Source organism: Tyto alba, unplaced genomic scaffold (assembly GCF_018691265.1).
Source record: "Tyto alba isolate M040663 unplaced genomic scaffold, T.alba_DEE_v4.0 Super-Scaffold_23, whole genome shotgun sequence".
In the NCBI taxonomy this organism is placed as follows: Eukaryota; Metazoa; Chordata; class Aves; order Strigiformes; family Tytonidae; genus Tyto; species Tyto alba.
In genome coordinates, this window is record NW_024881297.1 from 22,124,975 (window position 1) to 22,141,324 (window position 16,350).

Sequence of the window (16,350 nt, forward strand, 5' to 3'; positions counted from 1 at the left end):
AACAGGTCCTGGGTTATAGGTGCAATAGCCCTACTCTGCCTATTAGGACTGACCTGGGCATTCGGACTCATGTATATTAATGAAAGCACAGTCATCATGGCGTATCTCTTCACCATATTCAATTCTCTGCAGGGAATGTTTATATTCATTTTCCACTGTGTCCTCCAGAAAAAGGTAAGACAGATGGTTCCCAGCGGTAAAAGAGGTGGTAACGGGGTGTTTTGTTGCCTAACAACCACAGCCTAACATCATCTGTGTGCCCTGAATTCATCTCACGCGGATATATCTCCGTGCACCTAGTAAGGGTGGTATTTAGATGGGAAACCAGCAAGATGCAGGGGAATGAGGTGATAACGAAGATATGTGGCAGTGGCATATCAGCAGCCGGAGCAGTGGCGGCGAGCACGTCGGAGGCAAGGGAAAAGGCAGCTGACAGTTTGAAGGGCTTTACGGTGGCAAACCTATAAAAGGGCTTTGCCTGCTATTGGGCAGATTCTCCTTTTCCATATGCCAGTGTGAGACAGGAGCAACTCCACAAGCATCCAGAGGGTTCTTGTGTGACTGAGTGCTCGCAGCAAAATGGAGCTCTGCATCCTCATTTGCAGTCCCTGCAGGAAATCACCCCTATAGCAGCGTATATGGGTTGATGGTATGTAACAGGGGCTACTTCCCCTGATTTTTTTAAGAGCTGAAGGACCCGTGCTCTGCAACAGTTCATTAGCCTTTGTATTGCTCAGTCCTAATGTGGGCTTTTGGAAATCTTCCTCAAAGCAAGCACAGCAAGTGCTTCTTGGTGAAACTTGAAGTATGCCCCAATTAGCATTTGCAAGGTAACAGTGGAGTAGCTTAGGTAAACTCTGGGGAAAAAAAAAAATCAAAATAAAAATTTCTATGTGTATACGTAGATCAAAATTACAGCCTCTGACAACCAGTAATAAATTTTTTTAAGAACCATTTTATTCTCCACTGAAATTCAGTAGTACAGAGCTCTCCTGTGCATGTGTGCTGATAATTTTTTATGTACATCTTGGTTTCAAAGGGCAGTTTCTTTATCCAATATAAACATAGGGACGAGTTTATACATGGATATATCTGGGTCCCAGTTTCTCAGTGTAATCAGTGGCTTTGGGTGAAATGGCTTACTGAGTAATGTCAGGGCCATGATGAGGTGTATTCTCCATCCGAGGGCCCTGAGCTTGCTCCTGTGTTACCTACATTTTCCTGTACAGGGAAGGTAGATCTGACCTATGAAAACATAAGCAAAATTCATTGTAGCAAGTGAGTTCTGTGAGTGATGCCTCTGGAAGGATCTACAGAGCGAAATGTGCAGAATATCATTCTTGAAACCAAAGGAAGACTTTTGAGGTTCGGAGTTTTTTGTCCTTGACATTTCACCTCAAATTTGTGCATCTTAAAAATCTTGCAAGCTTTACTGAGATGTAACTGCCTGCTGATGGTCCCAAAACTTTCAGCAAGAAAATTTCCAGGCAAGATGATAATAAAATGTAGGAAACATCACTATCACTAATTAAACCTGCAGGTACATCTTTAATTAGGAGTCTGAATTTCTGCACCATTCTCACTGGTCCATCCTCTTGCCTCCAATGCACCTTGCAAAGGGTCAGTCCCTAGCCTGGCATCCCAGCCTGGCACCACAGCCTCTTTGGTCATCAGCGTGCTCACTCAGCATGGAAGAACCATTCTCTTTTCTGTTTCAAGCCAGTCTACACCCTTAAACTATCACTGATGACTGTAGTATCACTTCTGGTTTATGGCTGCATAGGGGGAAGGAGAATGCAGCTTGTACCTTGCTGTGGGGTGGATGCATGTCTGACCCGAGAGCTGAGGGAGGAATTGTTTGAGAGGATGAAAAAAAAAAAACAATCCTTTCGTATCTATCATGGACTAGAAAATCAGCAAAAAGCTGCAGAGAGGCAAGCAGTGGGTGGCTAATTAAAGCAATTGAATTATTTTCTCTCAGTAAAGGATTGATTAGGCACTTGAGCATATTGGGCACTCATGGTATTGTGTTTGTCTCAAGTGCTTAAGGAAGAGCCTAATGAAAAAGTTGTAATTTGCTATTTAAACAGTTGTTTCACAGAGTTTTGAAATGCTCATAGGTAGCCTGGCAAAATTTTACATCTAACTCTGTGCTCCAAGGAACCTCAACTGGTGTTTTGGACATGCATGGGTTTTTTGGGGGCTTTTGTTTGTCACTGGGCAATGTGACCTGTTTTTGGCTTTTAGTAGTCTGCTTATTTTCAGTCTTGTCCCATCTGGTTTCTGGGTATTGCTGCCCATAAAGAGTCACACCTGAAGCTCAAGCAAAGTTTAGATCCTGCCCTGACACAAGTCAGTGTAATTCCCCCAGAGCAAAGGATGTGGCACGGCTTTACTCCAGACAAGGAGTTGTCCCAGTTTGATTATGATGCCCATTTAAAACATGACTGGCTTACACGGTGCTGTGGGAAGGCAGGCTCTAGCCACCCCTCTGCAGTGGGAATAAAATCTCTAGGGCTGCTGGCTTCCTTGAGTTTCAATTTGACTGCAAGAAATAATTAAAAAAAAATAAAGTCAATAGCTCTTATATGTTTATTTTGGAATTTTTTTCTTAGTCCCCGGCCAGAAGCAGTAACTTTTAGTACCTTGATAAGCCAATATGCTAGTTTATATAAAATCTATGAGGATATTAATTTTCAGTCATAAATAGTGTACCTGTAGTTTCTCCTGTGTTCCTTTGATGTGCCTCAGAGGATGCTACAACCAACTGGTGTCAACAAGCAGCTTTGCTGCATAAAAGCAGTCCCTTACACCATCATAAACAGTGAGCTCACAGATCGAGAGCATTCAGCTGCAAGGTGTAATAGGCTTCTTCCCCACGTACTGCAAGAGCTATCGTTTTAATGAACCACTGAGGAAAAATCAAGGGCCGTGTTGAAAATCAGAAGGCAGTGGGTTGGAGGAGGAGCTGCCACTAACCACCTTTGCTCTTTCCCTGTCTAGGTACGGAAAGAATATGGAAAATGCCTGCGCACACATTGCTGTAGTGGGAAAAGTACAGAGAGCTCTATCGGCTCGGGAAAAACCTCGGGGTCACGGACACCTGGAAGATATTCCACAGGCTCACAGGTAACTCATGCTTCTTGTCCACGCCCCAGTGCATTGCGCCACAGTGCCGATACCCTTCGTGGCTATGCTGGGAAAGAAGCTCCTCGGCACCGAAGGAGCTGCCATAGGGCTCTCCCCAGTGCATCCACAGGGATTTCCCTCTCTCAGAATTCAACACGATGGCATCCCTTGGGATGTGGTGGCAATTAGTGCCTCTCCAAGAACCTTCAAATAATTGTGATGAGAATAAAAGTTCCAAATTTGCCTTCCAGAGGCAGGTGGGCAGTCATCACCTGAGCTGTTCTGCCCTCTCTCCATGGGAATCAAAAGCTGGGAGTATTTTGTCAGTTATGCTACATTGCAGTACATCCTTTAATCACAAGCTAAAGGTTGTTGTCACAGTTATTGCCATGTACAGGAATGATGCTATAACAACCAAGTATTTTTCTTGCCGAAAAAAGACTACAAGAGCCTTGCAATAGCCTTCATAGTGAAAGAGCTCACTTTCTAGCATTCAGTGGTTTGATCAATTCCTTGTCTCACTCAGTTTATAGCTCTCTTAGGAGAATCCATTGGGGTCAGATTATTTTATTAATTTACTGGATTTGTTATGCTTTGGTCACCTGAAAATTCAGGTTTTGTGTAGTTTGTGCCGTTAGCAATTTTGAAGCTAACTTACACGTACAGATGCAGATTTATGGGTGAGCAGTTCATATAAAATGAAGACGCTTACTTCTGAATCAATAGAAACCAAACACAAGTTTATTCAGTATTACTAATGGAAATAATTATACATGACAGTTCCACTATTAAATTATGAAAGACATGCAGCAAGTAACAGTTTATAATCTCCCAGGAAAACCTAATTTGCAATTTATGTCTTGGAGCAAATTATTATTTATTTTCAACAGTTTCCAAGTTGTCATCCAAGAGCTCCACTTTGGCATTTACATAGGTCTGGATATTATGCAGAGCAAATAACAGCAAACAGAATATGGAGCCTCTCTCTAGTAGGACACCAAATCCCACAGTAATCAATAATGTCCAAAACTCACTATATCCAGCAAGATTTAGGTGGGTGATTTGAAAGCCTTTAGTTCTACATAATTTAGCTACTAGGTAGGTGCCCTCCTCTCTGAGAAGAGTTGACTTTAATGGGCCCTCCCTCTTGGCAGTCTCAGCACATGAAAAGACACCCTTTTGAGGGTGAACTGACTCTCCTGGCAGCTGTTCCCTCATGACAGGCAGGGTTTGAGGTATCAACAAAGATATTTTGCCTTCAGAAGCTTGTCCTTGGAAGGGTGGAAGTGCCTGAGACCCATCGTAGGCAGGAGCAACCTTGCATGGGTGATGGAGAGTGGGTGGAGATCAGTCTGAGTTGTTGAAAGCATCTGACTCCTAACGTTTGAATAGAGAAGTCCATGAGGAGGAAAACTCCTAAGATCCACTTTTTCTCTGAAAAACACTCATGAAACAGAATAATTAATCCACAATGGATCATGTCAGAGAAATACAATAGATTAAATGTCCAGGTGAAAAATAACTGCTGTAAAAGTGCATGGGCCTCATGTCACATTGTGCTTCCATTTATAGAGGGCTAATGCATGATTAGGAGATGCTGTTACTACACAGTTAATGAGTAGACTTGGAGAGACTTTTCAGCTTTGACCACTTGAGCAAGCCTTGGAAAATCTCACATGGCTAAGATTTCACTATGGGAAGCACTGGATTTTTAGCATTTAGGAAAGGCATGGTCTGTCATAGTGGGAACCAGTCTTCTTGATCACCCAGACCACCTAGCACCACTTTCACACAACCGTGGCCCATGTCCATCATTCTCTGAGAAGTGAGGTGGGAGAGAGTTTCCCCTGGACATCTAGGTTCCCCAGTCATCTTCACATGGAGACTGTGGTTGACCCACTCACAAGATGCATATTGACTGTTTTTTTGTTCTTTTGCAAGGTCTAGTTGGGGAGGAGCAAGACAGTGGCGTAAAAGCCACAGGAGTAGATACTCCACAGCGTGTTTGAGAAACAAGACAGAAGGCCAAGATATTCATAGCAGCAGAAATTATACCACAGATGGCAATAGGGGAACAGAAGTCATTCATCTGAGGGGGATTTTTTTCCCCCAGTATTCCCCAAGATGGGTAGTAGCTATAGAAGACTTCTATTCATTCAGGGACACCAAGATGCAGATCAATTCTTCTGTTACACTTCACAAAAAATAAGACACAAGCTATCTGATATAGTACAGGAAGCATGTGTGCTTCTGTAAGTTATTTTTCCATTATTTGGTGCTATATTGGTAAATCTGTAGTTCGTGTGGGTCTGGGTTTCTGTCGTATATGACTTCTGTTGCTTTTTGTAATTAAGATGTAAGCAATCCAATTATGCACTTCTCCTTTGAGATAGGCATTTGTGATATGAAGTTAGGCAGGTGGGGTCTGGCATGCATGAGGCAGGTTATAGCAAAACAGCAACCGCTTGGTTACAGTTGGCTAGAAACAAGTCTCATCCAGAGCTAGACATGCCAATAGCCATCTTTAGTGAGGCAGAAAGAAACCTATCTGCAGCTGCTAAAAATTCATTACCTGCTGTGGTTCAATCCCTCTTCAGAGCCGGATTCGTAGGATGTGGAATGACACAGTTCGAAAGCAGTCCGAGTCTTCCTTTATTACTGGAGATATAAACAGTTCAGCTTCACTCAACAGAGGTAATTATAAACTGTTTTTCATATCTCTAACTCTTGTGATGGCTTTAAGGAGTCTGAAATGTGTTGCCCCTTTCCCCCCACCCCCTCACCTTGAACAGCACTGGACCCTATTCTACCACATAAGAAATGTTACATTGATAACTGGGAGGAGGTTTTGTGGTGGTTGTTACCTTTTTTTCCTTTTCTTTCTTTATTTTTACACATGCATTTTCAAGAATTGTCATTTCTGGAAGGGAGTTAGGAAAAGCAAAAAACGTAAATGGAATGAAGTTAAAAGAAATCTCTCCTTTCCCTCAGCAAACTGCTAGTGCCAGAAGCTGCTGAGGTGTCAGGCCTCATTGCTGATGGTGAAAATGGGCTGTTACAGCACTGTACAGCCTGTGTTAAGCATCACAGAAGTCCTGATTGTCCTGGGTATGTAGCAATACTGTCATCTTTATAGAAGCAAAAGTGAACAACAGAGCATAGATGTAAGAAAAAACTGTACTTGGCACAAAATTGTCTGCGTTGGTGTTAATATACCTAGTTTGAAGAACTGACTGATGTGAACTTTATAGACATCTGTGGAAGAAAAGCTATCAGAAACCTATATATGCCAAACAAAATGTGGTGCCTGGCACATGTGGAAATCTGAATAGCTTTTTTTAAAAAAGTCTTTTTCAGGCGGTTGCAGGAAAATGACAGTAAGGAAATATCAGAAAAAGAGACTCAGAGATTGTTTTCTTTCTCTGACAGTACAACTGCTTTATGGTTTATCCTTGAGCAACCAGATGCCAAATTCTGGTTTGTGTATCTGCCCAGTTGATTCTGGAATTAAAAGTGTGTAGAATTGGGATTACTGGGCCCAGTTGTTCACTCATGATGGTGAAAACCAAAAATATTTCCAGTCCTGATGGTCGGACTGCAGAGCTCAAATGAGAATTAAGTTGGGACTTTGGTCCTTATTCAGTCATTATTCACCCAGAATTTCCACTGATTTTAGGGTGAGTTTTTCCTGAGGATGGGCTTGAGGGATTTTCACTGTGCTGTTAGTAATATTGACTACTGACTGTTGAGGAACTAGAGACATACAATTCAGTTCTTTGATTATTATAAATACTGCCCAAATCAGTGCAAAGGGGAAGTCAGTGTGGTTAATATGGAGATGTACTTTTCTCCCTCAACCCACTCTGGCGGTTTTTGTGACAGGATATTTTCACTTTGCACTGAAGATTCATTAATAAAGACAGCTGTAAGATGCAGTTACTGCAAGTGGCTGATTTATCCACATGTTTTGCCCTCACCTCTCTCTCTGGCTTTGCATCGAAGACCGGAGAGCTACAGCCAGGCTTCTCTGGGGCTAATTTAGAGGAGGACCAGTTGTCACACAAAGGCTACAGCAAGAACTGCCATTTCTCTCAGCTATCCATCGCTCAGTCTCAGCAACAAACCAAAATGTGTTATTCATCAAATGTTCGCTCCTTTAGTTAGCACAGAAGTGGACTTGCTTTCCAATGCAGCCAAGGCTATAAAGGGAAATGCTTTAGCAAACAGGATCTTCTGGGCTCATTGGCAAAAGAAGGGCATCTCCCCTTTTTCAGTTTAGGCTTTTTTTTCCATGCAAACAAAGGAGTATGACCATAAATTGGGAAAGTTGTGAAGAGGTTTCTAGTGGGCAGTCTTCATCCCAGTGTGGTGAGGGCCTGTTACTAGATGTGCCTGTTATTTAAAGGTCAGCTGGGAAATGAGCTGCTGGGGGAGGCATCTTCAAAGCGGATTTCATTCAGCTGTTTTCCTTGTGTAACATCAGATGAGATGAATCACCCAAAGGGCCTGAATCTCTCCACTGACTACAGAAGCAGCCTAATAACTGTTTTGGAAGGGAAGCCTTTTAGGTGGGACACTTAAGTGACTTGAATAAGTTGTACAGTTACATAGGGACATCCTCCCTCTTTTTCACACAGGAAGGCACTATGTTGGTTTTTTAATTTTCTGGTAGACAGAAATATCTGCAAAATGGAGGGTAAAACATTTCTTTGGGAGTTAGAATCTCCAAAGTAGCAGATGGTCAGTTCTGCTAGGAAAATAAGCCTGACATCAACAGTAATCCCAGCTGCATGGGGCCCCAGGTATTTCACACTTTATCCTGTTTATTCCAGCTGAAAAGAAACGTTCATGGTTTTAGGGATTTGCATAGAGCATAAGTTGTTTCTTCAATCTCTCCAGAGAGAGCTGAAGCCTGAACAGACCAGTAGGGCAATGTGGTTTTCACTGTTCTTGTCTTCCTCTTAATATTTTAATATATATCAAACTTTAAAGGAGTTGTTTCATTAATGTTTTATTTACAAGTGTGAAATAAAAGCTCAGAGGAGTCAAATGTGATCCTTGAATTGTATGGTTAGTAGCTTTCTCTGCCCAAGTTTGACACAAGAGGCTCACATACCTGTTCAGAAGTCCCTCTCCAGCCCTCCCAGCCTAAATACCTTTTGCCTGAAAGTATCTGTATTATCACAAATGAAACAGTCTTTGTGTGCTGGTGTTTTTCGCAGAGCCTTCAGACAACAGTCACCTGTCTAAAAAAGGGAGAGAATGATCCTTTCTCCCCAGAATTGCACCATTCTCCAGCTCCTGGCCTGACTCCACTTCTCCCAGGCCAGCGCTGAGTTTTCATGTTTCTGTAGTGGGAGCAGAAAGCAGTGAGATATCCTCCAACCGGGGTACTTTCTCATTTAAGCCTTTTTTCCCCAATCACACTCACTGTGCTTGCAGTCCCCTGCCACTTGATAACCTCCCAGGCAAGACTGCTCTAGCTATCCGTATTCTTGTATGATTATCAGCATCTCTCTGTACCATCCCATCCCCTCTTCTTCCTCCATGAAGCTCCTGGGCATCAGTCTGCAATATGGTGTCTGTGTTAGTGCATCCCTCCTTTAAACATGTAACTATGTCTTTTTATGATTTAGCAGATACCACACTGCTTATCACTTTTTTCAGCTCCAGATCCTCTTCTATCTACTACTCCCCGCCCCGTGGCAAAGTAATTGGCCATAATGTTATTTTTCTTACTCTCATTTGTCATACCAGGAATTTCAGGCATAATCCCAAACTTGCCCGATCTAATGTGTTCTGTAATGAAAAATATACTCACTCTTGACTCCTAAGACATACACAACCATTTCAGATATTTCCTGAAGGTAACGTTGTCATGGTTTGAGCCTGGTCGGCAACAAACCACCACGCAGCCACTCTCTCTCCCTTCCCTTCCAGCAATAAGAAGGGACAGAGAGCCAGGCTTGGGGTTCGAGATAGAACTGGGATGGGGAAAAAAAATCCCCCTTTATGGTCACAAGAAAGAGGCAGACTCGTTAGGGGAAGAAAAAAAGAACGTACATTTATTACAGACACTAACAACAGGTAACAGAGTAGGACAGTGAGAAGCATTGCCACACCTTGAGAACACCTTCCCCCCACCCCTCCCTTCTTCCCGGGCTCAGCTCTGCTCCCGATATCTCTACCTCCTCCCCCAGTGGCGCAGGGGCAGGGAATGGGGGGTGCAGTCAGTGCTGCCACTTCCTTTATCTTTAGTGGGGAGAGCTTCTGGAACTTCTTCCCTCTGCTCCATTGTGGTCCCCCTCTCACAAGAGACAGTCCTCCACAAACTTTCTCCAACATGAGTTCCTCCCACAGGCCGCAGCGTTCCCCACACTGCTCCGTCATGGGTCACTAACTTTCTCCAACTGGATTCTCTCCCACGGCTGCAGCCCTTCCCGCGCTGCTCCAGCAAGGGACACCCCCGCATGCTGCAATCCTCCCAGCACTGAATTACAGCAGCGGGGCTGCCTTTTCCCATGAGACCCCGGCCTTCTTCAGGCACAGCACCTTGATCACACAGGTGGAAGCCACAGGCCATAAATCAATGTCTGCTCCACCGTAGATCTTCATGGGTGGCAGGGGGGGCACCCTGCTGTCTCACCACAGGATACAGGGGGGTCTCTGCTCTGGCACACCTCCCCCCTCCTTTCTTCCTCCGTTCCTCCACTGACCTTGGTGTTCACGCAGCTGCAGCAACTCCTCCTCACAAGTCCCACTGCTCGTCACCACGTCCCTTAAATACATTATCGCAGAGGCGCAGCTGATTGGCTCAGTTTCCAAACAGAAGTGGAGCTGACTTGGAGCTGGGGGAGCTTTGAGAAGATTCTCACAGGGGGCCGCCCCGATAGCCCCCTCACCTGCCACCAAAAAAAATCCACCACTCACTCAACCCAGGACAAACATCTAATCATGGATTAGTTAAAAATGTTTCAGGATTCGTTTCCCCTTGCAGCTCATCATGGCTTAGCAATGGTTTGGATTTGGGGTTGTTATACTACTGAAATTAGGAGGAAGTGAATAGAAACTGACCATGGATTTCCTCTTCTACCACCAAATGAAGAGCATGCCCATCCATCCCATGGTCATGGACTCCATTTCAGGATCCAGGGAATTCCTGTTCCTTGTACTCCCACTCCACAATTTGTCCCAATTTTTCTCACCATGGGTCTGGCTGGATATTTCTGCCATCTATTCCACATCCACCCTGAGCTCTACGTTTCTTTTCCCAGTGCTGAAAACTGTGAGGGGTGTAAACCTTGATTGATTATCTCATGATTAGGAAAAAGAAGTCTGCCTTTTCCTGTAAGGTGTTCAGTATAAGTGGTCTTGATATAGGCACTTGGATGCAATGCTGTAAAACTGGACCAAAAGGAATACATGTCGGATGGACTGTTTGCTAAAACTCACTATTTTGAAAGCTGAAAAGTAGAAGGTATGAAGGGAAGGCAACAGAGTTTTCCTTTGTGTTAGGTTCATGGGAAGAAAGCAGAGTAGATGACTGCTTGGTTGTAACAGCAGATTTTTTGGTTCCTGGGCTAAGAGTTTTTAAAAAGAGCTAGAGATTAAAAGCAATCAGCAGCATTACTGTTATTCCAGTTCTGCTGTACTTGTGCCTTGGTACTCTGATTGTGGACCTGTGCTGTGCCTGTGGATGGAGCCAGTAAGGGAAATCAGGATGTCTCTCTCTCAGCACAGTGCTGATGGCACGTGGAGTGGGCTGCAGGGGCCCACTGTAAGCATGAGCACTGCTGGGGTCTGATAGTGCAGCATGGGCCCGAGCTTTGCATACATCCAAGTGGCCACCTCACGAGAATGAGGGACAGGTCTGTTTGCACCTTTGAGTGTTACTGTCAAAAAGCATTTGGATAGCTCAGACAGCCTTGCAAACAAGCAGTCATTGCACGAAACAGCGATGCGACTCCAGCCTATTTTTATCCATGTCTTAGGTGAGAGGTAGTACAGTAATTACAATCTCTCTTTGGATATGAGACAACTGGGAGAGACAAAAAATCATCATGAACTATACGGTTATTACCCTTCAGGTTTTCAAGCTGGGGAAGGGGTGGTGGGGGTGGAGGTGGGTTTTTTTTTTTTTTTTCCAGAGGAAAAAATTAAGTTATGTGTTAAAGAAAGGAGTGTTCCTTGTTTTGGTGAGGCTTGAGAACAGCAGAGACAAAGGGTTTGGCGCTGGTGTGAGACAGTGCTTTGTTATAGAAAAATACAGTGATGGAGCTATGTATATCCATTCAAGTTAGCAGATACGGGGAACTGTATCTTCATTCGTGACAAATGTTTACTGTATCTTAATGGTTTTTCCCTCTTCGGGGAAATAATTGGAGTAGGGGTAAAGCCACCAGTTTTCTTTGAAAATAGAAACTACTTCGGAAGTCTGTTGTGTTGGGTCAAGTGCTCTACTCCTGCTGTAATGCTCTGAGTCTTGGCTTACAAACTAGACAGCAAGTTTAATAGTTTATTCCAATAACAGTCTTGCTATACAAACAGGAGTATGTGCATCTCTTGTCTTTTGGCTATAGGCACATACACGTTATGTCCCTTCACCCCCAAAGCACTGCACACTCTCCCCACCAATCTCATCCACAGAGGTTTCCTGGAGGGATTTCTTGGTGGTCTACATTGCTGCTCCGTTCATCTGAAGGACAAGAAACATCAGGGAGCTGTAAGAGCAGAGCTGTTTTATGAGGGAGAAGAGCTGGGAGCTGAGGGGGAAGTCAAGCACAAGCCATGCCCTCACTGATGGGGCATGATACCACAGCGGCTTAAGCCACCAGACAGAGCTGGGTGCTGGTAGCAGGGTCCATCCACAGCTCTGGACAAGGTGAGGGGATGAGCCAAGTTCAGGGTCCAACCCAGAGCAGCAGGAGATGTTGGCAGAGACAGGGATGGAAACTCGGCTACAACCCAGGTCCATGGTCCAGTCAGGAGGCAGACATAAGGCAAGGACTGGGTGGGTGCCCAGGGCTGAACAGGGGGTGTGGGTCCCTGATGGGTCTCATCGGGGCCACTAAGGCCTATCGGGGTCATGGAGACCCTGACAGCTGATGCAGGATTGGAGCCCAGGACCTCTGGCAGCTCTGACTACAGGATGGTGAGTCTTAAATATGAATTAATCCCTGTGACCCTAAGGGTCTGTTCATGAGGGCGCACACCCTTGCCAGAAAACCCCATCAAAAAGTCATCACAAAGTCCTAAGATCCCCAGTATTGGCACACCAGATATTATTCCTGGTTAGGAAAGCCACATTCACTCCCTGTTTGTTCCCATACAAATGGGCTGAAATGGGAAATGGAAATGAGGGTATTGTTTGTCCCTGCCCCTTGCTTTTTCTTCCCAAATGCATAAGTGTCATTGCATGTCTCAGCTTCTAAGTAGCACTCCAGAATAAATGCTTGATTTCCCTTTGCTTTATTATTTCTCCCCTACGTTTTTATATCTACCACAAAGACTTAATCTGAAACGTACACAGGAAAAAGGGAAATTATTGCTACTGTTTTCAGAGATAATCAGTTTAATGTCAAATTCATGTGGATTTCTTCATAATGAACAGAACAAATTGAGCTCAAATTCAAACAGTGGGAATCTGAGTCAGAGAGGAAAATTAAAATGAAGAACATTAATATCCTGATTTCTAACCCAACCGAGACCTGATTGTTTCCTAAATGAAATCTCCCATCAAATTCCTCCCACCCACCCAAAAATATAATTAAGTTGTGATTTCCAGGCTGAAATCATATCTACACTGTTAACTCAGCAGGGACGACTGTGTGTGTTGCAGGGAGGGTGGGTGAAGTTTTAAATTATCTCCAAGTAGTTGTATTATCATGAATTTTTAGAAAGCAGTTATTTAGAAAGCACAGTAGAAGGTGAAGTTCTTCCTTTGGTATGGTAGGAGACTGTCAGTCCAGAAGATGAGAGCTGTGGGTTAGAGCTGGGGCACTGCAGTGAGTCAGGTTTGGGTTGCTCTCCCCAAATTTTCCCTTTCTGCTCAGGGATGGGAGCTGCCAGATGTGTCTTGGTGTTGGGAGATGAAGATGCTTTGGTTTAGCTGTCTGCAGGAGTGGTGGGTGTCATGGTCTGAACACAATTTGGCAATACAGCAGTGAAAACAGGGTAGAGTTTGGTGTGATTAAAAGGAGACACAAGCAGAGGAGGGGGAAAAAAGAAAGAAAATGGAAGAGTAAAATAGAAAAAGGAAAATCAAGTCAAGATTCTCCCAGGGATCTCAACCCCCATCCCCAGTACACATCGAAGAGTGATTGCTGCTCATTGCACCATTTACAACGCTGACCCTTTGCTGCCATTGCCTAGATAATGCGGAGAGCAGGTGGAAATTTGGACCATGGAAGCACTACTGTTGTCATTCATCAGTCTTTCTCAAGATGCTCATTCACTCCTTGATAGATTGATGTGACCAGCATGACAGTCAGATTTCTGCTGAATTTATGTTGCATATAAAACAAATAGCAAGCAGCCAAGCTCTGGGAGAGGTGGGAACGCATCTACTCATCTTGATAAGATATTCAGAGGGCGCCATCAACTGATCTATTACAGTCTGTCTAAACGCTTCTTACCTGCTCTGTATAACACCTATGCCTCTTCTTGTGGTTTAAAGATATTTGAAAATAAGTACTTTCTCTGTTTTCTTTCCATTTATTTTATTTTTTACAGTTGGTATCCCAGTGCCCCAGTTTGTCCTGTGAAGTCAGTCACTTTTCATGTATTTCTTTCAGAAAAATGGTTTTATGGTGTGCAGATTTTTTTATTTTAAATTATCAGGTTGTGGCTGTACAAATACACAGGTTGACAGGAAGAGTAAGAGATGACTGCTGCCATTTATTAAACATGTTTTCAAGTTTGCCAGATCACTTTTTTTTCTTTTATTCTGTTCCTGTTGTGTTACTAGGGTAGTTGCTATCAGTGCAGCAGACTCCCAGGCTATCTAAGGTGCCTGCAGTTGCTTTCCTTGTTCATGAATGCATCTCCAGATGCCTAGAGGGAACTCAGTGAAATATTCATGGGTATAAAAATACTTTGCATTCTTTTTTTTTTTCTGAGCACTAAACAGTTCAAAAATAATTGGACTAAAGAAAAATGTCTGTCTCCTTGTTGTGGCTTAATCCCAGTCGAAATTAACTCTACCCCCATCTGAAACCAGGACACTCCTGCAGACACTTTGCTCTTGTGAGTACCATCACTGCATGAATGGGGATGTGGTGTGGAGTAAGAGGTGCATCTGTATAAATCTGAGCTCCCACTGGAGATGCTTTAAATGCTTTGTGCTCTGATTTCAGTGATGCTCAGGGTTTTCTGGAGGTAAATGCAGAGGACTCATCAAAGCTGAGCCCAGCATGGGCCTGGTAGGGGCATGTCCTAGTTTTGGATGGGATAGAGTTAATTTTCTTCCTAGTAGCTGGTACAGTCTGTGTTTTGGATTTAGTGTGAGAATAATGTTGATAACACACTAACCTTTTACTTGTTGCTAAGTAGTGCTTCTCCTTATCATAAGTTAAGGATTTTTCAGTTTCCCCATGCTCTGCCAGCAGGCAGGTGCACAAGAAGCTGTAAGGGAGCATGGGCTGACCCAAACTAGACACAGGGAAATTCCATACCATAGGAGGTCACACACAGTATGTAAACTGGGGGGTGTTGGCCAGGAGGGGCAGATCGCTGCTCGGGCATCAGTCCACAGGTGGTGAGCAATTGCATTGTGCATCACTTGTATTTTCTTGGGTTTTAATTCTCTCTCTTTTTGTTATAATACTTTTCATTACAATTATTATTGTTATTATTATTATATTTTACTTTATTTTAGTTATTAAACTGTTCTTATCTCAACCCACAAGTTTTACTCTTTTGCTGATTCTCCTCCCCATCCCTCTGGGAGCAGGGAGAAGTGAGTGAGCAGCTGTGTGGTGCTTAGTCGCTGGCTGGAGTTAAACCACAACAGGGCGGCTGCTTCTGTGACCATTCAGAGACCATCATCTGCTGATGTGCAAATCCCATTGCTTCATCATCATTGCTTTAAATCTAAGACACAGCACTTTTCCCCAAAACCTATCCTTTTTACAGAGTGCTGAGAGGTATTGGCGCTTAACACTGTCCTTGCCTACTATTGCTGAGTCAGCAGGGGCAAGGTGCTGCATGAACCTGAGGAGTGTGGCGATCCTTGCCCTCAAGCATCTCCCTTCCCCCTGGCTAGCAAAGCTCTCAGTCCTGGGAAGTTTAGTCTTTGTTTCAAGGGATTCACAGGTCTTGGAGGCAGGAGGCCTCTGGTTTAGCCACAAATGGCAACAGCATGCCACTCTCCTTCCACCTCAGGAGTACAATTAGAAGTTCAGTTTCTATTCCTTTGTGGTCCAGGCTGCCACTTGAAAAAGGGGTAATGGTTTTCAGAGGTGTGTAAGTGTCTCCTGGCTGTTTGGTGGAAATCAAGGGGTGAGAATCAGAGTGAAAGTCCCTAGCAGCTAATCCAGAGTGAGCCTGCAAGCTGTTTTCTAGCATCTCGTTCAGCCAGTTTCTCCAGTGCTTCGGCTTCTGCTCTTCACCAGAGAGATAGGTGTTAAGAGTGCTTGCTGTCCCAACACCATGGATGCTTGTAGCAGTGATCACACCACCACAGAGAGCCGGCAAAAGAAATAACATGGTTGATTTTATATCAGGACTTAGAAATTTCCATTTTACTCAGTATAGCAGGCTATTCCTTTATCTCCCCATCTCACCGCCACTCGCGTTTTTCTGATGAAGCTCTTTGATTTCATGCCCTGTGCCCTTCTGCTGCTTCTATTGCCTCTTGTAACCTTGTAACCCTTACAAACTACAAACATCCGCCCCTGACCCCATGGATAGCCCTGCCTGGGGCCCATCACCTAGGTGTAGGGCATATTTGGAGGGAGTAGTCCACATGCAGTTGCACTGAATCAGCTGGGAAGGATTGCTGTTTGCAAGCCATAAATCTCTGCAGCCCTGTAAAGTGACTGTTGGTTTGGCTAAATGTCAGCATCTGACCTCAAAATGACCCATTCTGATAATCACATATGAAGTAGAGAAAAATTCCAGGTAGATGACAGCATAGGAGTATTTTCTATTTGTGAGGGAAATTCAGCATCCTTTTGGACTAGCAAATTGCCTTTGCTGGGTTTGGGTTTTTTTTTGTTTTGT

At 44.0% G+C, this 16,350-nt stretch overlaps 1 protein-coding gene across 27 annotated transcripts in view; it reads left to right on the top strand.

The window, feature by feature from the left end:
• Positions 1 to 16,350, top strand: part of ADGRL3 (adhesion G protein-coupled receptor L3) — a 520,467-nt gene that overhangs the window by 481,507 nt on the left and 22,610 nt on the right. For all 27 annotated transcript variants that reach the window (XM_042796493.1, XM_042796492.1, XM_042796511.1 and 24 more), the window contains 3 exons: positions 6 to 174; positions 3,004 to 3,129; positions 5,727 to 5,823. In XM_042796493.1, coding sequence (XP_042652427.1) covers positions 6 to 174; positions 3,004 to 3,129; positions 5,727 to 5,823 — 392 coding nt within the window. The remainder of the gene's footprint in view (positions 1 to 5; positions 175 to 3,003; positions 3,130 to 5,726; positions 5,824 to 16,350) is intronic.